Source organism: Durio zibethinus, chromosome 10 (genome assembly GCF_047325235.1).
Source record: "Durio zibethinus cultivar Kanyao isolate XHJ-2024 chromosome 10, ASM4732523v1, whole genome shotgun sequence".
Taxonomy (NCBI): Eukaryota; Viridiplantae; Streptophyta; class Magnoliopsida; order Malvales; family Malvaceae; genus Durio; species Durio zibethinus.
Genome location: NC_143171.1, coordinates 24124067 through 24144294, shown reverse-complemented (window position 1 = coordinate 24144294; position 20228 = coordinate 24124067). Strand labels below are relative to the sequence as shown.

Genomic DNA, 20228 nt, shown 5'->3' with positions numbered 1-20228 from the left:
ATTGAATGAGATTAGCAGCTATCCAAAATTCCACCTTGCAAGCTTTGATTATTAATTTGTAAGATCAGTCTCAAATCCAAATGAGGATATCAAATAGGAGGATATGCCAAAGTGAGTTTGCTCAACTTGGGAAAAAAAGAGCATTTGCATTTAATATTCTACTCTTTTAATTATATATGCAATGAATTTGGACTTTGGAGATGAAACTCTCATCAAATATTACTATATGGTAAACATGTTGGAAATTAATAATATATCAACAACTGGTCATTTTGTGGTCCAAAAGAGTTTCATTTGCACAAGGTAGATGCTTTTTTGCATGCAGGAGAGGCAGGCAATACAATAGCAGTAATATAGTTTCAGAGAGGATAAGAGTCCTTCTTGTAATGTTGCATCAATCAACACCGACTTTCCATTTTTGTATCAAGATTTCCATTTTAATCTACATTATTGGGTTATCTTGATCAAGACTGACTTTTTTTTTGTGAGTTCTAATGTCACTTTGGGATATCACAATTTTTTTTGAAAAATGGAAAATTATGTGATTTAGAAGCCTAAGATGCTTAATTGATGACCTAAAAAGCCAAAATCAATAGGCTTTTTACAGTGGGCATCACTAATTGATGACCTAAAAAGCCAAAATCAATAAGCTTTTTACAGTGGGCATCACTAATTGGGTTGGGATGGGTTGGGTTGGTGAGTGGCAAAGAGGTCTCATCATTTCAACATCTTCTCAAAACACAATCATGCACTTAAGTCTCTGTCAATCCACAAATCTGTCCTTAATAAATGTCTTTCTTCCCTTTTGATCTTTTCTAGGTACTCTTATTACAGCTCACATCTTATTTGTGTTAGTTGATTTGATAAATTCCTAAAAAAATGGTACCTACATATCAACATTAATGGAGAAGGAATACAATTCAATTTTGAGCAATTATCAAACATTTCCCCACCCAAAATGCAATTTATATCCTCAATTGGATCATTTTTATTCTTATTTTATAATTAAATCATTTAATGTGAACATACCATTAATCGACTTATCAATTTATTTAAACCCATTTCATTGTCTTTTGAAACAAACTCATGATATAGTTATTTTTTAATTTTTAATTTACATTTAATCTCAAACAAACAAACTTCAGAATTTAACCACCATGCCTGCTTATTTTCTGAGGCTCATTGGACAACTCATGATGTAGTTATTATTTAGGGTTTTTCATAATATTTTTGTCTTATCTTATTTGATTGTCTTTATGATTCAGTAAAACAAACATGCCCTTCACGTATATACCCTATTAGTCGTACCAACTAAGATGAATACCTCTAGCACCATCTCTCTCACAAACAATAAAAGAAAAGAAACCACTTTTTTTTTCCCAAATATTAGCTAATCAGTTCATCATGTGTTCTCAAAAGGACAATGAATATGCTGGCACTATCCCAAATAAGTTCATCGTTGCACATAATTTCCTTTAAGGCAGCTCTAGAAAAAATATATATATCTTCCACCTGATGATCAAAAATGGAAAAACTTAGCAGCTTATTGCAACATTGCATGCTCTCCCATCAATATCCCTTACCAACATTACCTAACCAAATGTCGATTGATTATATATCACGAAAACATTGGGAACTTAATTTGCTAATAATTGGAACAAAATTACTTGAAACTGATTTGAAAAAACCAGACAAAGTAACATTGGAATTCATTGGATTTTTATAATGATCCATTAATTCTGTATCACATACCCAAAAAGCACTTCTAAATCGATTTTTTTATTTAAAATTTCATTCTCTGACTCATCAAACTTGGAAATTCTAATCTCATTTCTTCTATTTTGGGAGAGGGGTTATCTCATATATTTTTTGCCAGTTCTTATTGCTTGAAATGGGCCCAAATAAAAAAATTAAAGCTATTAAACTTTGTGTTCCCAAATATTCTCAGTGATACCCTTAAGAGGGCCATAGGATGTGTGGACTTTTTTTTATGCTTTTCTTTGCTTTTTAGTCTATCTTTGCCATTCAAAGAAGGTTTGAGAGGGAGAGAAAAACAGCAATAGAACGTTTAAGGGCATTGAGTTGGGGTTGGTGGAGGAGATAATAGCTTTTCCAATTCTGTTGCCAAAAGGCAAAGCATATATATTTGTTATTGTTACTAACATAATTTTATGATATGGGGCTTGAATTTATTTTTTTCACTTATGGGTTTAATCAAAACTTCTCGAATTTTCTTCAAATGTAATGATAAAAAGAACTAAAGAGCTGTGTCATTTTCTCTATAACAAAAACTACATGGATGGAGCAAAAATTCTTTGTCTCACCATTTTCCAAGTAGAAATTACCTAACAACAAAGAAAATATCTTGAAGCCTCATTAAAATACTGAAAAGTAATAAAGTTTGGTAAATAACATTAGAGCACATGTAATGTTAGCATCAAATCCATGTGTTTCCACCTTCAAAAATTAGTCTATGAAAGAACCTTTGTACATTACCGATTTCATCCATATGATATGGCAGCAGAAACCTAATATATTTCAAATCTATGTACGGACCTTGTACTGTATAAATGAACTTTTTTTTTTTTTTTGCTCAGCCAATTCGATTTTATCAAATCCATGTATATATGAACAAACTTGATTAAAGATGTAAATTAGTAGGTTAATCTCATATATATACTTCAAAAACTGCACTAAAAAATTCAACATTTGTGACTCCAATTTAATGTGAGAATAGAAGTAGAAGATTCAGTACTTCAATCGACAGTCTCCATGCATGAATTCACAGTAGCATCATTTTGTACTCCAACAGATTTGAAATGTAAAATTCTTTGGTATTTTCATACAAAGAAACATATTAATGCTGGAAAGAGTTAATAAAACTAAGTTAATCGATAATTTTCAATGAATTTGAGTTCAGCAAAAGAAAGGGTCATACAGTGTTTTTGTGTCTCATGTGGCATAATATGTTCAAAATCTGCTATGTGCAAATTAAATAAACAAGATGTTGTTTTCCTGTACAGGTTTGGCAGGCATGCTAGTAAGCTTCAGATGAGTCACGTTTTTAGGTCAAGGTAGAGACAATTGATGTTGGCATCGTATCAAAGCACTAAGGCAATGCCTTTTAACATCAGTTTAGGGGCCAAGCAGTATTAAAAAAAAAAAAAAAAAGCTAAAGCTTAGCTGTTCATTCCATTTTAAATCAATCACAGTTTTGAATAAAATAAAGAGTTTATATTTAATACACTATCAGTATATAGATTTTATACACTATTAATAAATCTGATGCTACCTCATTAATAAGCAAATGTCAACCCTTAAAATAAATATACAAAAATAATTTTTTTTGAAAAACTTACTCATTAATGAGATTATATCATCTGATTTACTTCATTAATAAGATGACATCATCTTATTTACTAACAGTGTATATAATTTATACACTGATAGTGTATTAAATATAAACCCTAAAAAAAAAGGTTTTATCATCATTTTAGGATTTGCCTTAGCTTAATGGTAATAGTTTTATTATTATATAACACTAAACTCTGATGAGTTGCTAAGGCAGTTGGACAATCATTTCTCACAAGTAGGGTTTACTAGTGGAAAAAAAAAACCCAATTCTCACAAGTAAAGAATTAAAATAACAATATAGTAAGGGGATGTAACAAGGCTTTGGTGCTATAAATATATACACTAGGGTTAGGGCTTGGTCCTGAGCTCAGACTAAAAGCTCTGCCTCTCTTTCTATATATTAGTACTATTGAATTTCTCTCAATCCTTTTTTTTTTTTTTGCTTTTTTTATGCCAGTTTTTTATTCTTGGTCATTGATCAAATTTGAAAATTGTGGTTCAGTTTTACAAGGGTTTAGTGGTGAAGAAGGTTTTAGAGAACAATTTGGGGTTCGCGAAATGAGGAAGCGACAGGTAGTTGTGAGAAGGGAGGAGCCAACAAGAAACACCACCAATTCATCATTGACAATTAGAAGTGTGAGATATGGGGAGTGCCAAAAGAATCATGCCGCCTCCGTTGGAGGTTATGCTGTTGATGGGTGCAGGGAATTCATGGCCAGTGGAGAAGAAGGAACAACTGCAGCCCTTACATGCGCTGCTTGTGGCTGCCACAGGAATTTCCACAGAAGGGAAGTTGAAACTGAGGTAGTTTGCGAGTGCTCTTCACCTCCTTCTTCCAACGGAGCTTAAATATATAGTTTTATTAAATTAATTACTGCTCATGTTTATATAAATGGAAGGTTTCAATTATGTAATCATGTATGTGTTTGCTTTGATATGTTGGTAACTGTTTTGAGTTTTTGCGGAGACATGATCATCAGTCATGGAAAAACCTATCCCCTATCAATAATTTGTGTTGTGTTTCTTGAAGGTATGGTTTTTTTCTTAGCTTGTTTTCTATATTATGAAGAGATCAAAAGAATTTGTGTCATGTTGTTGATGAAGGAATTAATGGTTTTTTTTTTCTGTTGATTACACCATAATGGAGTGATGGCCCATGGTTGACCTAGCTTGGCAATTTCAGTTTCTCTAGCTTGATTCCTTGATAGGGAGAATAAAATTTGCTTAAAGGTGGGAAAAAGGTGATGATTTTGACTAACTCCATTAGGAATATATATGTTTAGCAATTAACTTTGCTGCTGTTTCTGCAGTTCCATGATCTGCTTAAAATGATTGTAGTTGTATGAGGTGTTATGTGACTTTGCATGCCTTTTGGATGATTAAATTTATGATTCTTGTTCAAATTAGTATATGGTAATTAGAAAGCAATTAAGGAAACATTCTTCTTTCACTTAAGCATGATTTATGAACAGCACCATCAACCAGTGGTAACAAATTTGTAAAAGTAAATTATATACTAGCTGCTAGCTCTGAATTTGTATAATTGAAATTGTAGCTTTGTAATTTGTTTTTGAGTTGTAAATTTGCTTCATCTCCTTTGGAATTAAATTCCAAATTTTCATGGTGCTTTCACTTGTTTGAGTTGTGTATATATCATGATTGAAACCTGCATAAGGGGTTATCACGCATCTCTTAGATGATATATATTGATGCCAGTAAGCTTTTTCACCAAACCATTAGCAACATTATCTTCTTTCTTTAAAACAAAAAAGTAGGCAAGTTTTTAAAAATTAATAAATAAAAAAGAGGATACAACAACAACAACTTAGAATAGCAAACAATAAGCCATTAGGCCATACCAAAAGAAAACCAAAAAGAGTCGATTAAGATGCCACAACTCAAAGGAAGAACATACGTCTGATTAAACAATAATCTATGAAATTTTTACAAGCAACATTATCTTGTGATGATCAGGGCAAAAATCCAAGGAATATTTCCTAAATGTGGAAGTCTAATCTGTATGGTAATTAGATCACTTTGTATTTAAGTTCACAGGCCCACATATCTAATCACTAATGGAATATTTCCTAAAGTGTTCTAATCTGCTGGTTGTTATGATGGGAAATTGTCTTAGTGATGTACTTAAAATCCAATTGTAAAGCTTAAACTAACCACTTGGGGTTGAAATAAAGGTTGGCCTTAGAGTAAAAATCTTCGAACGGTAACATCCCTGTTTTCTTGTATACCATAATATTTTTTTAAAAAAATGTAATTAAAATTATGATTTCGTTACTGTTGTTCAATAGTGTTCATTGATCTTAACACTAAAAGAAAAGGTTGTTAAAGATGATAGAATATTAGACAACTTTTAGCTTTAAAGGCTTTATATAACTTCTTTTCGTTGGTAATATTATATTTTTTAGAAAAAAAAAATCATGTCTCAAGAACAAAGAAGGGGTTATTGTATTCAGATTCGAATCTCAGATCTGCTGTTACTTATTAAAAATGATTGTATGAATCAACTTAGTTAATTTTAAGTTTTTAGCATATTATTATTTAACTATAGTTCACTTTAAAGTAAATATATACTTTTATGTTGAACAGTCGTATTTAGAGGTCAAAACAAAAACTTCAAACTTTGTTTTTCCAATTTATTTGCAAATATCCAGCTAGATATGTACTATTAGAAATTCAAGAATGGTTCAATATTTCCAAACTTTCTCTTCATAAAGGGAAATGAGGCTAGACTCGTGATCATCAAAAGGTTAGATATTTGCCATGTGAGGTGAGTAAGCAGATTTTTCTTTCTTCAAGTTAGGAGCAGATTTTTCTTTCTTCAAGTTAGGTATTGAGTATAGAGGGAACAATCCTTCAGGTATACGTAGAGCTCAATCAGGTAGATGTCGATTTTGAAAATATCCCAAATCTATGCATAATTTGATCTTATGATATATATTCTTAAAGCAATATTGCAAAGAAAAATATATGATGTTGGCTCAAGTGATAATAGAGTTTATTCTTTTTATTTTTATTGTCTCAAGTTCGAATTTGTTGAAAGAGTGTGAGAAAATAATTATTAATGAATTCATTAAATTCGATGTAAATAAATCTATTTGGACCGATCCAAAGAAAAATGTATTAGACAAAGTTTAAGAATATCTTACCTCTCAAAAGAAAATAATAATAATGCAAAAAAAGAGTTACAAGAAGTAGTGCATAAGTTAGGTTATCAATTAGTCTTTTTTTTTTTTTCTAGGGATGGAAAGCTTTTCCTTTAAGACCTAGCTTGTATTTTTGTTCATTTTGTAGATTGAGTGCAACTTATTTTCCTCAATTATTTGAGTTCAACAATATCTTTTATGTTTTCATAATTGAGAACAAGATCTTTCTCTATGTTTCCTTTGATTGAATTCTAATTGGCGCAAAAAAAAAAAAAAAAAGTCAAAACTTTCTGTCCTCATAAAATTTCAGCTGAGCACTAATGAAATTTAAGCACATATATAAAATCTTTTAGTTTCATTAATTGATTTGGAATGAGGCATACAACAGCCTTCCTTAGAAAGATGAAAAGAAAATTTTTTTTTATAATTAAAGTGAAAGAAACATTTGGATGATGGATTAGTTTCTCTTTTCTTTTCTTTTGTGAAGATGCTTAATCTTCGATTTACTTAAACATTACGTTATTAATTTTTCATTGTAAGTTTAGTCCATTTTTTTCTTTGTTCGTATTGGTTGATTTATTTAATTATTAATTTTTTTTTTATTGAATGGATTAGATGTCGTACTAAGAACTAGTTTTGAATTTAGTTTTTGCGTTCAAAAAATGTTTTTGACTCAACCTCAATGTTAAACAACAAAAACAAAATTATTTTTCAGTTTAAAAGTTTTATCTTGCAACCCAAACAAATTAAAAAATTACTCAAGAAGTGCTTTTGCGGTGAAAAAAATTTTTTGAAATAAAAAATTATTATATTATCCTATATTTTTAATATTTTATTATTTTATATATATATATATCTTTTTAGACATTTCAATTACTTATCATTCTTTTTCACTACAATACAAAACAATTAAAATTTTTAACCACACAATTTAATAACACTTTTTCAACCCAAACTTTTTTATTACTTCAATATAAATATTAAACTACCCCCAAAAAAAAATTTCTTCTTGGTGACTAAATAATCTATAACTATAATATTAATATATATATATATATATTTATGGATGTGAAGAATATTTTGAATTGATGACAATAAATATACATTATAAATATTTTCTAAATTTTCATATTAAAATTTTTAATTATAAATATTAATAAGATTTATTCAATTTAAAAATAAGAACTCTACCTCCACTTAATTGCTTTCATTAAATACATTTATTTGATTAATAAAACTGAGTTAAAGTTTTAATTTACATTAAAATTGAAAGTAATAAATATTATGTTAATCTAATATATTTTGCACATAAGCCAAATTTTACATGTTAATATATATGCATTTTATTAATTTCAAATATGTTTTTTGTTATGGTATTAATTTTAAATATTTCTATAATATATAATTAAATATTCAACATATACTTATTATTTAAAAATAAATAAAATAAGGATTCATGCACGTAACAAAAAAAAAATTTGTGCATGAAGGGATGGAAAAACAAATTAAGGAGAAGCTTTAGGACTAGACAAGGGATAACAGAGAGAAAAGAAAAATATATAAATAGAGTTAGATCAGTTTTAATTAGAAATTGATAACTGTCCTACTTGGGAAAGTTCCCTTGAACGTTGGTATTATGAAGATGACTCCATCAATTCTTTCGACAGTCGAAAGTGACCCATCATTAATGGGTATTGATCACCAATGGGCTGCCTTGTTATTGGGCTAGACAACATAAAAATTTTAGGTGCAATGAAAACCCAACGAAATTTATTTTTCTTAGCTACTTTGTCTGAACTCATGTCCAAACTGCCAATCAAAATTATCCTAAGTTCAAGGTCTAACGAGCATGAATTTCCTCACTAATTATTATGTTATTATGTGTCTTTGATTAGGTTGATAAAGGACGAAAATTTAGATAAAGATTGCAGATTCGAAACAAGTCAAGTTTGCTAACATTCTGACTCAAAATTAGCCACAAAATCGATATGAATGGGAAAGGAAAATGGCCACTTGGTCTCCTAAATTTTGGGTCAGACAATTTGGGCTCTTTCCACTTTGATTTCACAAGGTTTAAAAGTCCAAAACTTGGTGGGATAGGAGCTAAAGACCATTCCAACTTGCTTTCATGGCTTTGATCTTTCAAAATTCAAAGATTATATTCCTCTAGATTTTGTGAGCCATCAAGAAAATGAGCTTTGGATTGAGACAACCATTTGGCTAAACATTAGATTAAGTTTCAACTTCTATTAACATCAATGTGTTTTGGAACGTAACGAAAATTCAATTCAATTCATTTGAAAATAAATTTGATTAATATGTAAAGCCGTAGGTATTTTAAATTCTTAATTAATAAAGAAGAAATAAATTTTTTGAATTATATGAAATTCGTTTATTTGACTGATCTCATTCCAATTAATATATAGTTCATTAATTGTAATCTAAATCTAAATCAACAAACGTTAACAAAAGTCATTGTTTGAAGCATTTCATAAAGCAAGTGGCAAAATCAAACATGGAGATTATTAGGGACATATGACTTGAGAATAGTTGGACCACAAAATAAAGTGCAAATAAAAATTATGCTGCAATTAATTGTTGTGGTCCTCTAATTGACTTGAAATAACTGATTTTAGCAAACATGTCTTACGTGCCCTTCCCTTTCTTTTCCTTGAGCAAGCATATGGGAAAGGGATTTAAAGTATAAGCCTTAGGTTTAGTCTTTCAGTGCTTTTATAACCTAATGAATGAGCATCTTCCATCTACATGCTTTCTTTTCTTCCTCTTACTACTCTTTTGTAAAATGGAAAAAAAAAAGAGTGAAAATTCATTGAACCTAAGACTCGTCCAATTAATCATACAATCACCTTTAATTATGTCAAGTCGAATTAATATTCAACAAATTTGTAACTCAATTAATCATACAATTATCTTTATGAGTTAATATCCAATAAATTTATAACTCAAATTTTAATATTTGTAAGCTCCTTTTGTTATTTTTAGATTACAATCTTTTTTATTAAAAAAAATTAATTAACCATGCCTAAAGTTGCAAGTTCTAAAATGAATTATGTAATAATTTTGTAATTTACCAGAAATAGTATCGTGTCATAGCCACGTTCATGAAAGATGGGGAGTCGTGGGGTTGAAAGTTGGACATGGCCAAGAAACCACCCTTTGAAAATAAGAGTAATAAATTCAGAAATGTTGTTTTTCTCTAAATTTCCCAAGTTGCAAACTCCATCCAAACTCAGTACGACACGAACCCCTTCAAATGTATGCCTTAATTTGTTTAGCTTTTATCATGTCCATGTGTTATAATTCATTGTGAAAATGAAGCAACATAATTTAAACTTGAAATCACTTTCAATTTTTTTAAAACTTATGGTAACTGTTACGATTGATGAATCTTAATTTTGTATAATACAATGTTAATCTTACACGTAAAGTTCATAACGATATTTGCATTGGCACACAATAATTAAATGCAAAAAATTAAAGAGTTAAATAAGTAGCTAGCTATTATCTTTTGAATCCTTAGGCCTTCCCATTAATGTGTAGCATGGTGGATATGAAGCTTACGTTGTCGGCAATTTCCACATGATTAAATAATAGGCTAGCTGATAGCCAAGGTTGTTGGGTTGAATTCTGTCTTGGACCTAAATAACCAAGGTTAATTAGAGGGCTCATTAGCAAGCCTACCTTTGAAGAAATCTCCAACAACAAAGGAATAGCCTAATTTACCCTATTTTAAATTCCAAATGGACCCTAATTTCAGCTTCTGCATCATTACACCAAACTATAAACTAAATTCACCGTCTCATAATTGTATTATTGAACATTTAACTCAATAATTGATATAATTTATTGCTTAAAAATCAAATTTTGGAAAATTTGGTCTTCATCCACTTCAAATTCTAAATATTCAACTCAATTAATGTTGCATAATTTTTTATTTGACAATCGGGATTAGAAAAGTTCGCCCTTCGCCGACTCAAAAGAAATAGTATGGTACTTGTTTGCTTGAAGGCTTCTTGTGTATAGCCTAGAAAATGCTTTGGGTTTTTTCTCTGCCCCAGTTTCTCAAACAGTCAAAAGTTTTATTTGAGTAGTTGCTACTCAAACATCAATCTACAATTTGTATTCAAAGAAAGGAATCATGCTCTTAGATTCTTCGTATTCTATTCTATTCTCTTATGAGATCATAATTGAGCAAAAATAGTTACCAAAATATAAATATCAATCAAGAAAAATAATTTGGTTTCTGTTATTATCTATGCATGCACATATTCCATTTTTCTATTCAAAGCGTAAAATAGTAACATGAAATGATTCAATAACTTTCTTTCTCGTAGTTTTAATTGTAAAAACCAAATGAAAATTACAATGAAATATCATAAACTTTGCATGAATGATTTTTAAATTATTTATCTCAACAAATTATTATATTTTTTTATTTAATACAGAGGAGTTCATAATAAATTTAAATTTCAACTTTTAACAACGGTAACTTTTTTTTAAAAAAAAATTATAATTTAAAAATAAAATATATGCAAATATAAAATTTTTAAATTTTTAAATATATATTTTTTAACAAATAAATATTTAAAAATCAATTAAATTTAAATTTAAATTTTGCTATATTTTACAATAAGGAAAGACCATGCTTGCAATTGAAACCTCACGTTACTTTTGCTTGGGCTTCTAGCTATTGGTCCATATTTATTTTTATAGTTAAAATATTTTGAAGAAACAGTCCAAAAAAACAGCTCAATCTGAAATATTTGTATGTACAGCCTGTGCCATCATCATGCGTAGATACCACGCAAAGTTTTTTCTTTTCATTCCTAAATAAAAATACGTTTATTTATCATTAAATTAAACATTTAAATATAAATATCACACAATTGACATTTCGATATTTATATTTTTTATTAAAAACAAAAGAATTAAAATTTGAATGTTTTCTAATTAATAAATAATAATAACAATAATAAATAAAAGTAAAAACCTAAAACTAAAGATATAAGCCGAGGTTAACAATAAAAAAGACTTGATTTTAATTGATTTAATCGATTTAAATTGATTAAATTTGATCATATTAATTCAACTATTGTGTGAAAGACAAAATCTCAATTGCTCGTAAAAATGAAATAAAAAGTAAAATGTCTTAAGTAAGATTAAATTAAATGAAAAATCCCAATTTCTTCATTATGACTAGATGCGGTGAATTAGACGTAGCCTTTCCCAGCACTACGTGTAAAGATTAAACCGAGGAAGAAAATGGCAAAAAAAAAAAAAAAAAACTATTGCTGATGTAGTCATTAACCTAAAAAAATATTATTGATGTAATGTCAGTTTATTACACCAAACAATTTCTTTCATGAACAGAAATGGGCACTCAGATTGATAGTTTAACCTTTTAAATATTATATTAATCATAATTCATTTCAATATTATAATTAAAGCTAACACAAACTTATAATCACACTAAACAAAATTAACAAATGATAAACCTATTCCATCTCACTTTTATATTTATTTTTTCTTTTCCCAACTTGAACAATAATGACAGAACATCTTATACACCCAAATTTTAAACCCAACAGAAAAGTTAAAAAAAAAAATAATTTTAAACCTTCAAACTTCAATTTGAAAGAATCCGACCATGGTTAAAAACTTCAACTTCCTCAAAATCTCTAACCTTCAAAAACAAAATTCTCAATCAAACCATCTACTTAGCCGTCAATGTTAGAAAAAAAAATTAATGTCAAGAATGATCTTTCAATTATAATAAAATATTTAAATTTTAAAATTTTTTAAAAAATGATATTAAAATTATTAATCTATTAATTAATGTAATATTTACTTTTAATATAATTAATTTCAAATAATAATATATGACAAACAAATATTATTTTTAATATCACATTAATTAATAGATTTATAATTTAAATATTATATTAAAAAAATTTTAAATTGAAATAGTATTTTAAATATTTTATTATAATTTAATAGCTATTCTTGATATTATAAAAAAAAAAAGAAGGTAATAACATTAAATTAAATTAAATTAAAAATTAATGTTGGAAACAGGCCAAAGCTCAAAATTCGAGTGGAACTAGTGAATCTCCCTGGTCTTAAGAATATGTACCCCCATCCACCAAGATTACATGACTTCATCAAAACAAACCCAGAAAGGTTTGTTGTTATAGACAAGACACCCAAAACATAAAACATTTATGTTTTACTTCTTTTGTCATAATCTCCCATTTTAATACTAACTTTAATAATAATACCATACAATAAGAAGACTGATAATAGTAGAAAGAATGGATACTTCAAATTCTTCTTCTTTTCCTTAAAAGGAAAGTGAAATAAAAAATTGCATAAAGCAAAGATTAGATTATCCTTAGTTTTACATAATGCCAAGAGATTAGATAATATTTTATACCCTAAATATGGCCCATCAAAGCTTAGAAAAATCCTGTATTATCTTAAAACTATAATAATAATAAAAAAAAAAAAGCTAAAGCAAGAAGAAAGCTATAAGAATTAAGCATTCTTTTTGTACTTTAAGAAGAATAAATTAAAGTTGTAAATAATCCTAAGAATTTTAAATTTAGCTTTATTACGATGTGAAAATTAGTAAACTTAAAATTCAAATTACATTACCTCGCTTTTTTTTATTTTCAAATTAGGATTTAAAAAAAAATAACTAAACAAAATTTTTTTTTATAAAAAATAAGTTTTATCAGGATATCTCAGCCACAAAAATATTGCAATTATGAACAAACAAATGTCCGGATTCCAGAGGGAGCTAATTATTCTGAAAAATCATCTTAAATTATGAGGTAAAGACCACCCCACCCCTTGTTTGGGTTGATAAGAAAAAATTAAAGTAAAGCTGATGATTGAGAAGATATTAAAATGATATGCTCCCTCTAGGCAATCAACTATAAGAATCTTGCTCGACAGAAAAATAAAAATTATTAAACATCTTCCGATATAAGGCTATTGTGTACATAAATTTAAACATAAAGTGTTAGTATTAAGCTAATGGGATACGTTAAAATAATCTGATACAAGTTTTATTAACACCTTCTGCCTTCTTCCTCTCAGGCAGAAGATAATGGGATATGGAAGCGATTTCTCTCTCTTTCCCTCTGTTTCTCTCTCTTATCTCTGTCTAAGGGAACATTACAAATTCAAAGGTTTAAGATTTTTTTTGTCACTGCCTGGAAAACAGAAACCATGGTAGTTTATGATCCCAAAAAACCAGAATTTGAAAGAAATGGTGAAGGAAAGAGAAAAATACTACTAGTACTAGAAAAGAAAATAAATTCCCTTTTGGATCAAAGCTCTTCCCATGTTATATCCTCAACAAAGTGATGATCACTAATTAAACTAATTAGCAACAAAATGATCAGGAAAAGGAGAAATTGAGAAAAAGAAAAGGAAAAAAACAGCTAATAAACAAGTCCTTACTCTCTATATCTAACAGCTTATTATTTCCCCATCAGAAAGAAAAGATGAAGCCGATCATCATCATCAAGAGGAATCAGAAGAACCATTAGATCCAACATGAGCAACACTATCAGTTTCAAAGTGATGTTTCAGATTCTGACCATTGTTGTTGTTTTTGTTGTTATTCCCATAACTCTCATTGTTGTCTTCATGGTTGAGTCCACTATCAGTATTATTGTTATTCTCACTCCCATTATTCCCACTTCCTCCTCCATTGGCTTGATCTTTCTTCCCACAAGTGTTCTTATTGTTATGCATCCAAACTTTTAACACCCCTCTATCAACCCCAACTTCATTACAAAACTCTTGAATGAGTTCTTCATCTCTTTTCTGCATCTTCCACCTAACTCTCTCCGCAAACTCCAGCATCTTATCTTTCTGCAACTGGGTGAACTTTGTTCTGAATCTTTTCTTCGAGTTCGAACCATGATTCGTAGTGTTTGGGCCAAGAGTTGCAGCACCAGCTGGTAAATGAGAGTTATTGTGAGCATTGTCTAATGCACCTGTGAGACCTCCTGAAAGAGCTAAAAGCATGTGCGGAGCTGAAGGGTAGTAAGATGATGAGATCGGTGGCGGAGAAGCTGAGTTAGGACTACGATGCGGCTGACTTGCCGGTGGTGGTGGATGGTGGCGGTGATGAGGCTGGTATTCTATTGTAGCGGTGGCTGTTGTGGGAAGTGGGTCTTCAGGTTCCCGGCGGTGGAAGTTGCGGTGGCAGCCACAAGCAGCGCATTTGAGGGAAGTTGGGTCAGTTGAAGTAGCTGTTGGGGATGGCATGAATTCACCGCATCCATCTAGAGCATGGCCACCCAAAGTGGCTGCATGGTTCTTGAGACATTCTTTGTAGGTTATGACGATGGCTGGCACGAGAAGGTGGTGATGGTGGTGGTGAGGCTGGTGACGCTTGAGAACACCGTTGGTGAAAGATATGGGCTTGGCGGGTTGGATCCGGGTTGGAGTTTCACTCTCTGGCTCTGGTGATTTCGGTGTAGTACTTAGTGGGTAGGTGCTTGTGGGGGCTATTTCCATGGCTCTAACATCAAGATTTAACAAAAAAGAAAAAAGAAAAAGCTGAAAATAAATTTAAAAAAAGGTTTGCAATATGGGTTTTATGAAAATTGTAATACCATGGGAGATATTAAGAAGGTTTGGAAATGGAAAAAAGGAGGAAAAAGGAAGAAAGATAGGTTCTTTTTTCTTAGTTTGTATGGGGATATTGGTTTTTTTTTTTTTGTTTCTCAAGGGATGAAGGAAGAAAAGGATAGGGCGGAGGAAGGAGAAAGCAGTGATGACTGTTGATAATAGAACATCTGCGTTTTTGTGGTTGTCTTTCTTAACCACTTGATTTTTTTAACCCAAGTTCTAATCCATGGTTAAGTTGTTGACCCCACTTGGGGTTAGATATGTTTATGTAATAAATATATATATATATTTATATATATATATATATATATATCTTACGCTGCATTTGGGATGAAAATTTTTTAAGTTTTAAAAAAAAAATTAAATTATTTTAACATATATTATTTTAAAATTTTAGTATTTATAATTATTTTATTCAAATAAATATTTTTAAAAAATTAATCTATTGAACTAATTATTATAAAAAATAATAATATATAATATATAATATAGGTATTATTAAATTTGTAAAAATTTATAGATATTATTAATAAAATAAAAAATATATATTTAAATTAAATAAAAATAATTATTTGACTCCCCTAGCCACAAAAAATACAAGCAATTTGTAATTTTCTTCACATCTCTTTCTTTCCTTTTTATCCTTTACTAATGAATTTTGCAGCTACAACATTCTGGAATGTAACTGTTAAATTAAATCCTTACACCAACTTGGAAAATTATTATACATTTTTTCACTCAAAACCTACACCAATGGAATGAGATATATCATAAAATTATTTAACATTCATACTTATCTTAACTATAGATTTTTTTTACTTTGAGATCATTTAATATTGAATTCTTATCATTAAAATTAAATTTTCAATATTTTATTAATGATTCACATTATTATTATTATTATTATTATTAATTCTTAAAAAATTAATATTTAAAATTCAAATTTAGTATGATTATGATTACATGAATCATATACTCTATAAATATTATAATAGTAAATTGTCTGCATCAAAAATCATAAGTATTGTTGAATACTTGAAATTATCAAAATCCTAATTACTTAAAATAATCATGAGGCTGCTGACGGATCATTCCTGTTTTGCAATAGTATTAATTTTTTCCATTTAAAGTAAAAAAAAGTCTTCATTGTGCAAAATAATATGAAAGATTTAGAACATAGGGGATTAAAGTAAGCTAATTTGATTGTAAACGAAGCAATGAAGCAAGTAAAAACCAAGTTGTTAGGTTTGGGCAAAATTTATGACTGAGCTGATGACAATAAGCCAAGGCGGGAGAGGAGAGGAGAGAAAGAGAAGGGGAAACCTGCAATTCTGATTTCTGAGACATTGACTGTAACCCATCTTAAATTTGTCAAGTGGCAGGATGGCCTGGACCTCCTTTAACAGTAACCTACCCCTTTCAATTTTTATTCTTTTGGCAACCCTTTACTTTTTTTTCTTTAATTTAACTAGTAGGGGTAGTATAATTTTTGAAATGACATAATTATCCTCATTTCAAAGGTATGGGTAGTGGTAAAATTGTCTTTATGGACGTTAGATTGACAGCCAAGGTGTTTTATAGGTCACTATATTGCCCTAAAAAATAAAGGTATCTTTGTCGGCTTGGCAGAATTTTTCGGACGTTTGAACGTTGTTTGTCTTAAAACTCCCTCAATTCTTCCGTCCAAAAACTGTCAACGACATCGTTATTACACTCCTAACACCTCCAGCGTCCTGAAACCGTATCATAATTTAAGGTATTGTTTCTTATCTTTTATAATATCATTATAATAATTTTATTGTCAAGATAATTTTATTATTCTTAATTTAAATTTTTTATTTAATTAATAATTATTAATTTTAAAAAATTAAAGATAATTGTATTTAATATTATTAAAAATTAAATATTATTTTATTTAAAAATATAAAAATAATCATGTATATTATAATCAATATATAAGTTAATGATTTTAATATTGTTTGAAAATAATAATTTGTAAAATATTAGTAATATTTTATATATTTTATAATTAAATCATTATATTAATAAATATATTTATTGATAGATAATTTAATTTTTATAATATAAATTATGCAAAAAATTAATTGGAAAATAAAACTAATTTATTAAATTTATAATAAAAGAAAACAAAAGGACCCAAATTATATATGAAAGATTAAAAAATAAAAATACAAAAATTATATTTAAATTTCCTATCATAAATATTAGTTTGAAAATGTAAATATATATAATATAAAATAATATAATTTTTTAAAAAATAAATTTTTAATTTACATATTAAATAGATAATATTATTATTATTAATTTTACATATCATTTCACTTTAAAGATAATTTTTTTTTTTGAATAAAAGTTATATTACATTTCAAGACAATAATATAATTAAAATAATGATTTAATTAATCACAATAATTTAAAATTATCTAATACTTATCAAATATAATAACTATCACATAAGTAAATTCATGATTTTTTAATAATAATCTCATATTAAACATCACTTAAAAACCTTTTTATTTTTTATTTTGGCACAAAAATATTCTCGAAAAGTTAATAAAAAACCATAAACACCAGCAATAATACCCTAAACTCGAAAAGAACTCCATGATTGGGTGACACGTGTTAATTATTCTGACACTTGTGACACGTTGGCACAAACTTTACATCTTCAGGTTGCCACGTGGTACAGTAAAATAATAAGTACTCCTTTTGACGGATGAAAATTAAAGTCAAAATTTTCATTTAAAAAATTGGTCAAAATTTTATTGTTGATAGTGTCAGCCTTAAATTAAACAACAGAGAACGGTAAGGGAAAGAAATTAGTACATAGAGATTTATTCCTATTGACTTACCTGCCCAAACACGTCTTACTTGTAAAAATAAATTAAAAATAAATAGTTTAGAATTGAATTCCATAAACATCTAATATCAATTAAATTATATAATTCTAGGCTCAAAATAATAATATGTTATAAAAAATTTAAAATTAAGTTCGATAAACATTTAATTTCAATTAAATTTATTAATTTTAAACATAAAACTATAATACAATATAAAAAATTTAAAATTGAGTTTGATAAATATTTAATATCAATTAAATATGATAATTTTAAACATAAAATAATAATATGAAAATTGAAAAAAATATTATATAGATTTATTAAAAAAAACATATTAGTGTTAGTTAAGTTAATGCGAATTTTAATATAATATTTTGTATATTTATATATGTTTGATATGAAATATATACAATATAAATATATTAATTTTAATTTTAATTTCCATCACTTAAAAAGCATTTTTTTTATTAAAAAAGTTAAGAATATCTTCAAAATACGCTTAATCATTTTTCATGGAAGATTTAAAAAATGTATTGTCTCATATTAATTCAATGTATTCAAAATTTTGCTCTAATGTGTTCTCGTAAAATTTGAACTTGAATGATAAAAATATATAAATATTTTATTTATCAATTGGAATAAACATTGAGAGTTAGAAAAACTATTTTTTTCGTGGGAGTGTAAGGTTTTAAATGGATTTATATATTTTTATTTCATGATTAAGATTAAAAAAATTTATAAATGCAGTTATAAAATTTTAAAATTATCATTTCAAAATAAATTATTATACTTTTTATTTATTAATAAAACATAGATTGATCTAACTAATAAATAGAAATTTTTTTTTTGGTCAATCAAAATTTAATTTTTAGGAAAAATACTCGGAAACTAAAATTTTGACAGATTAAAAAAGGGTTTAAGGCTTAGAAGCACTGATTGTGGAGTAAATTAATGGTTTTGAGATCAGTAAATAAAAAGAAGATAGCCAATGAGGTTTCTACACAGAGGATTGAAGTGACGTAAGCAAACCAATCATGTCGAAGCTGAGGTTTGATCATCCAAGGCTGTGTAAAACCAACCGTTGCATTCAAATGTGAGATTCTGAATTTCTTAGTAGAAAAGGCTGTCGAAGGAAACTACAAAAAATGTTTTTTTACTATTTTCTTTTACTGTTAATTTATTTTTTTTATATTCCTAACTTTTGACCTTTTTGAAGGTGAAAGTACCTTCCACATGTTTTGACTGAACATTTGGGGTGCTTATTACTGTGGTTAATTAAAATCATATCCACCCTTTATGTCAATACCATGTAAATTGTAATCTAATGTTTTTGGATTCTATGAAATTTTGTCCTTTATGCAAGTTTAACTTTTACGGGTAAAAATAGATTTTCAATAATTAGGACAGACGTATGCAATATGTCGTGGATTTTTCTCCACCTAATAGACATATTTTTGGGATTAAAAACGTCAACCGTAATAGCAACTTTGAGCTAATAAAAAATATTATAAATTTTAATTTTTAAATTTTAAATTTCTTAAATACAATCTACTCCAACTTTGTTTTCAAATTCATAAGTTGCTATATGTAAACTTACATGTAAATGACCGTTATCAATTGAATTGATTAAAATAATTTAAAAAAAAAGATTCGAGAAATAGTTTTATATTTTTTAAAATTTAAAATTATTAAATTATTATTTTTGACAGCATTATACTCTTTTAAGCCAATTAAAATCGTATCATTATTCAAAATACGTTGTCGACCATTTCAATCAGTATAATTGATGAAATTGACAAGCACATAGCATAGGTTTTCCTTGAAGCCTTCGAACATTTTGAGAAACAGTTCTTCGGATAACGACCTTTTACCAATATCTGAATATATACATGGGTTGTTTGTTGGAATATTTCATGATTTGATTGGCAAAGACAAAACATTTCTAAGAAAATGAAGAAAATGAAAATGCATTTTTGAATTTTTTTAATGTTTATGTAATAATTGATAATATAAAGTTAATTAAAATTTTTTTATATGTATTATTATCTTATTGAATGTTGATATTATATTAATAAGTTAATTGACGATATTAATTTTAAATATTCAAGTGGATGATGAAATAAAAATTAATTTTTATTTTTTAAAAATTTAAATTAACAAAAAAAAATATAATAAAAGAATA

At 27.8% G+C, this 20228-nt stretch overlaps 1 protein-coding gene and 1 pseudogene across 2 annotated transcripts; one reads left to right on the top strand and one right to left on the bottom strand.

Moving 5' to 3' along the window:
* The first annotated feature begins 3576 nt into the window (after nucleotides 1-3576).
* On the top strand, nucleotides 3577-4461 carry LOC111292097 (mini zinc finger protein 2 pseudogene; annotated as a pseudogene). Its single transcript, XR_016345855.1, has 2 exons — nucleotides 3577-3757; nucleotides 3857-4461. The product of XR_016345855.1 is annotated as a mini zinc finger protein 2 pseudogene (transcript).
* A 9388-nt stretch (nucleotides 4462-13849) lies between these two features.
* LOC111292306 (zinc-finger homeodomain protein 8-like) lies at nucleotides 13850-15345 on the bottom strand. Its single transcript, XM_022884603.2, has one exon. It carries the CDS (start codon nucleotides 15069-15071, stop codon nucleotides 14067-14069), a length of 1005 nt encoding a protein of 334 aa, XP_022740338.2. The 5' UTR covers nucleotides 15072-15345; the 3' UTR covers nucleotides 13850-14066.
* Between the last annotated feature and the right edge of the window lie 4883 nt (nucleotides 15346-20228).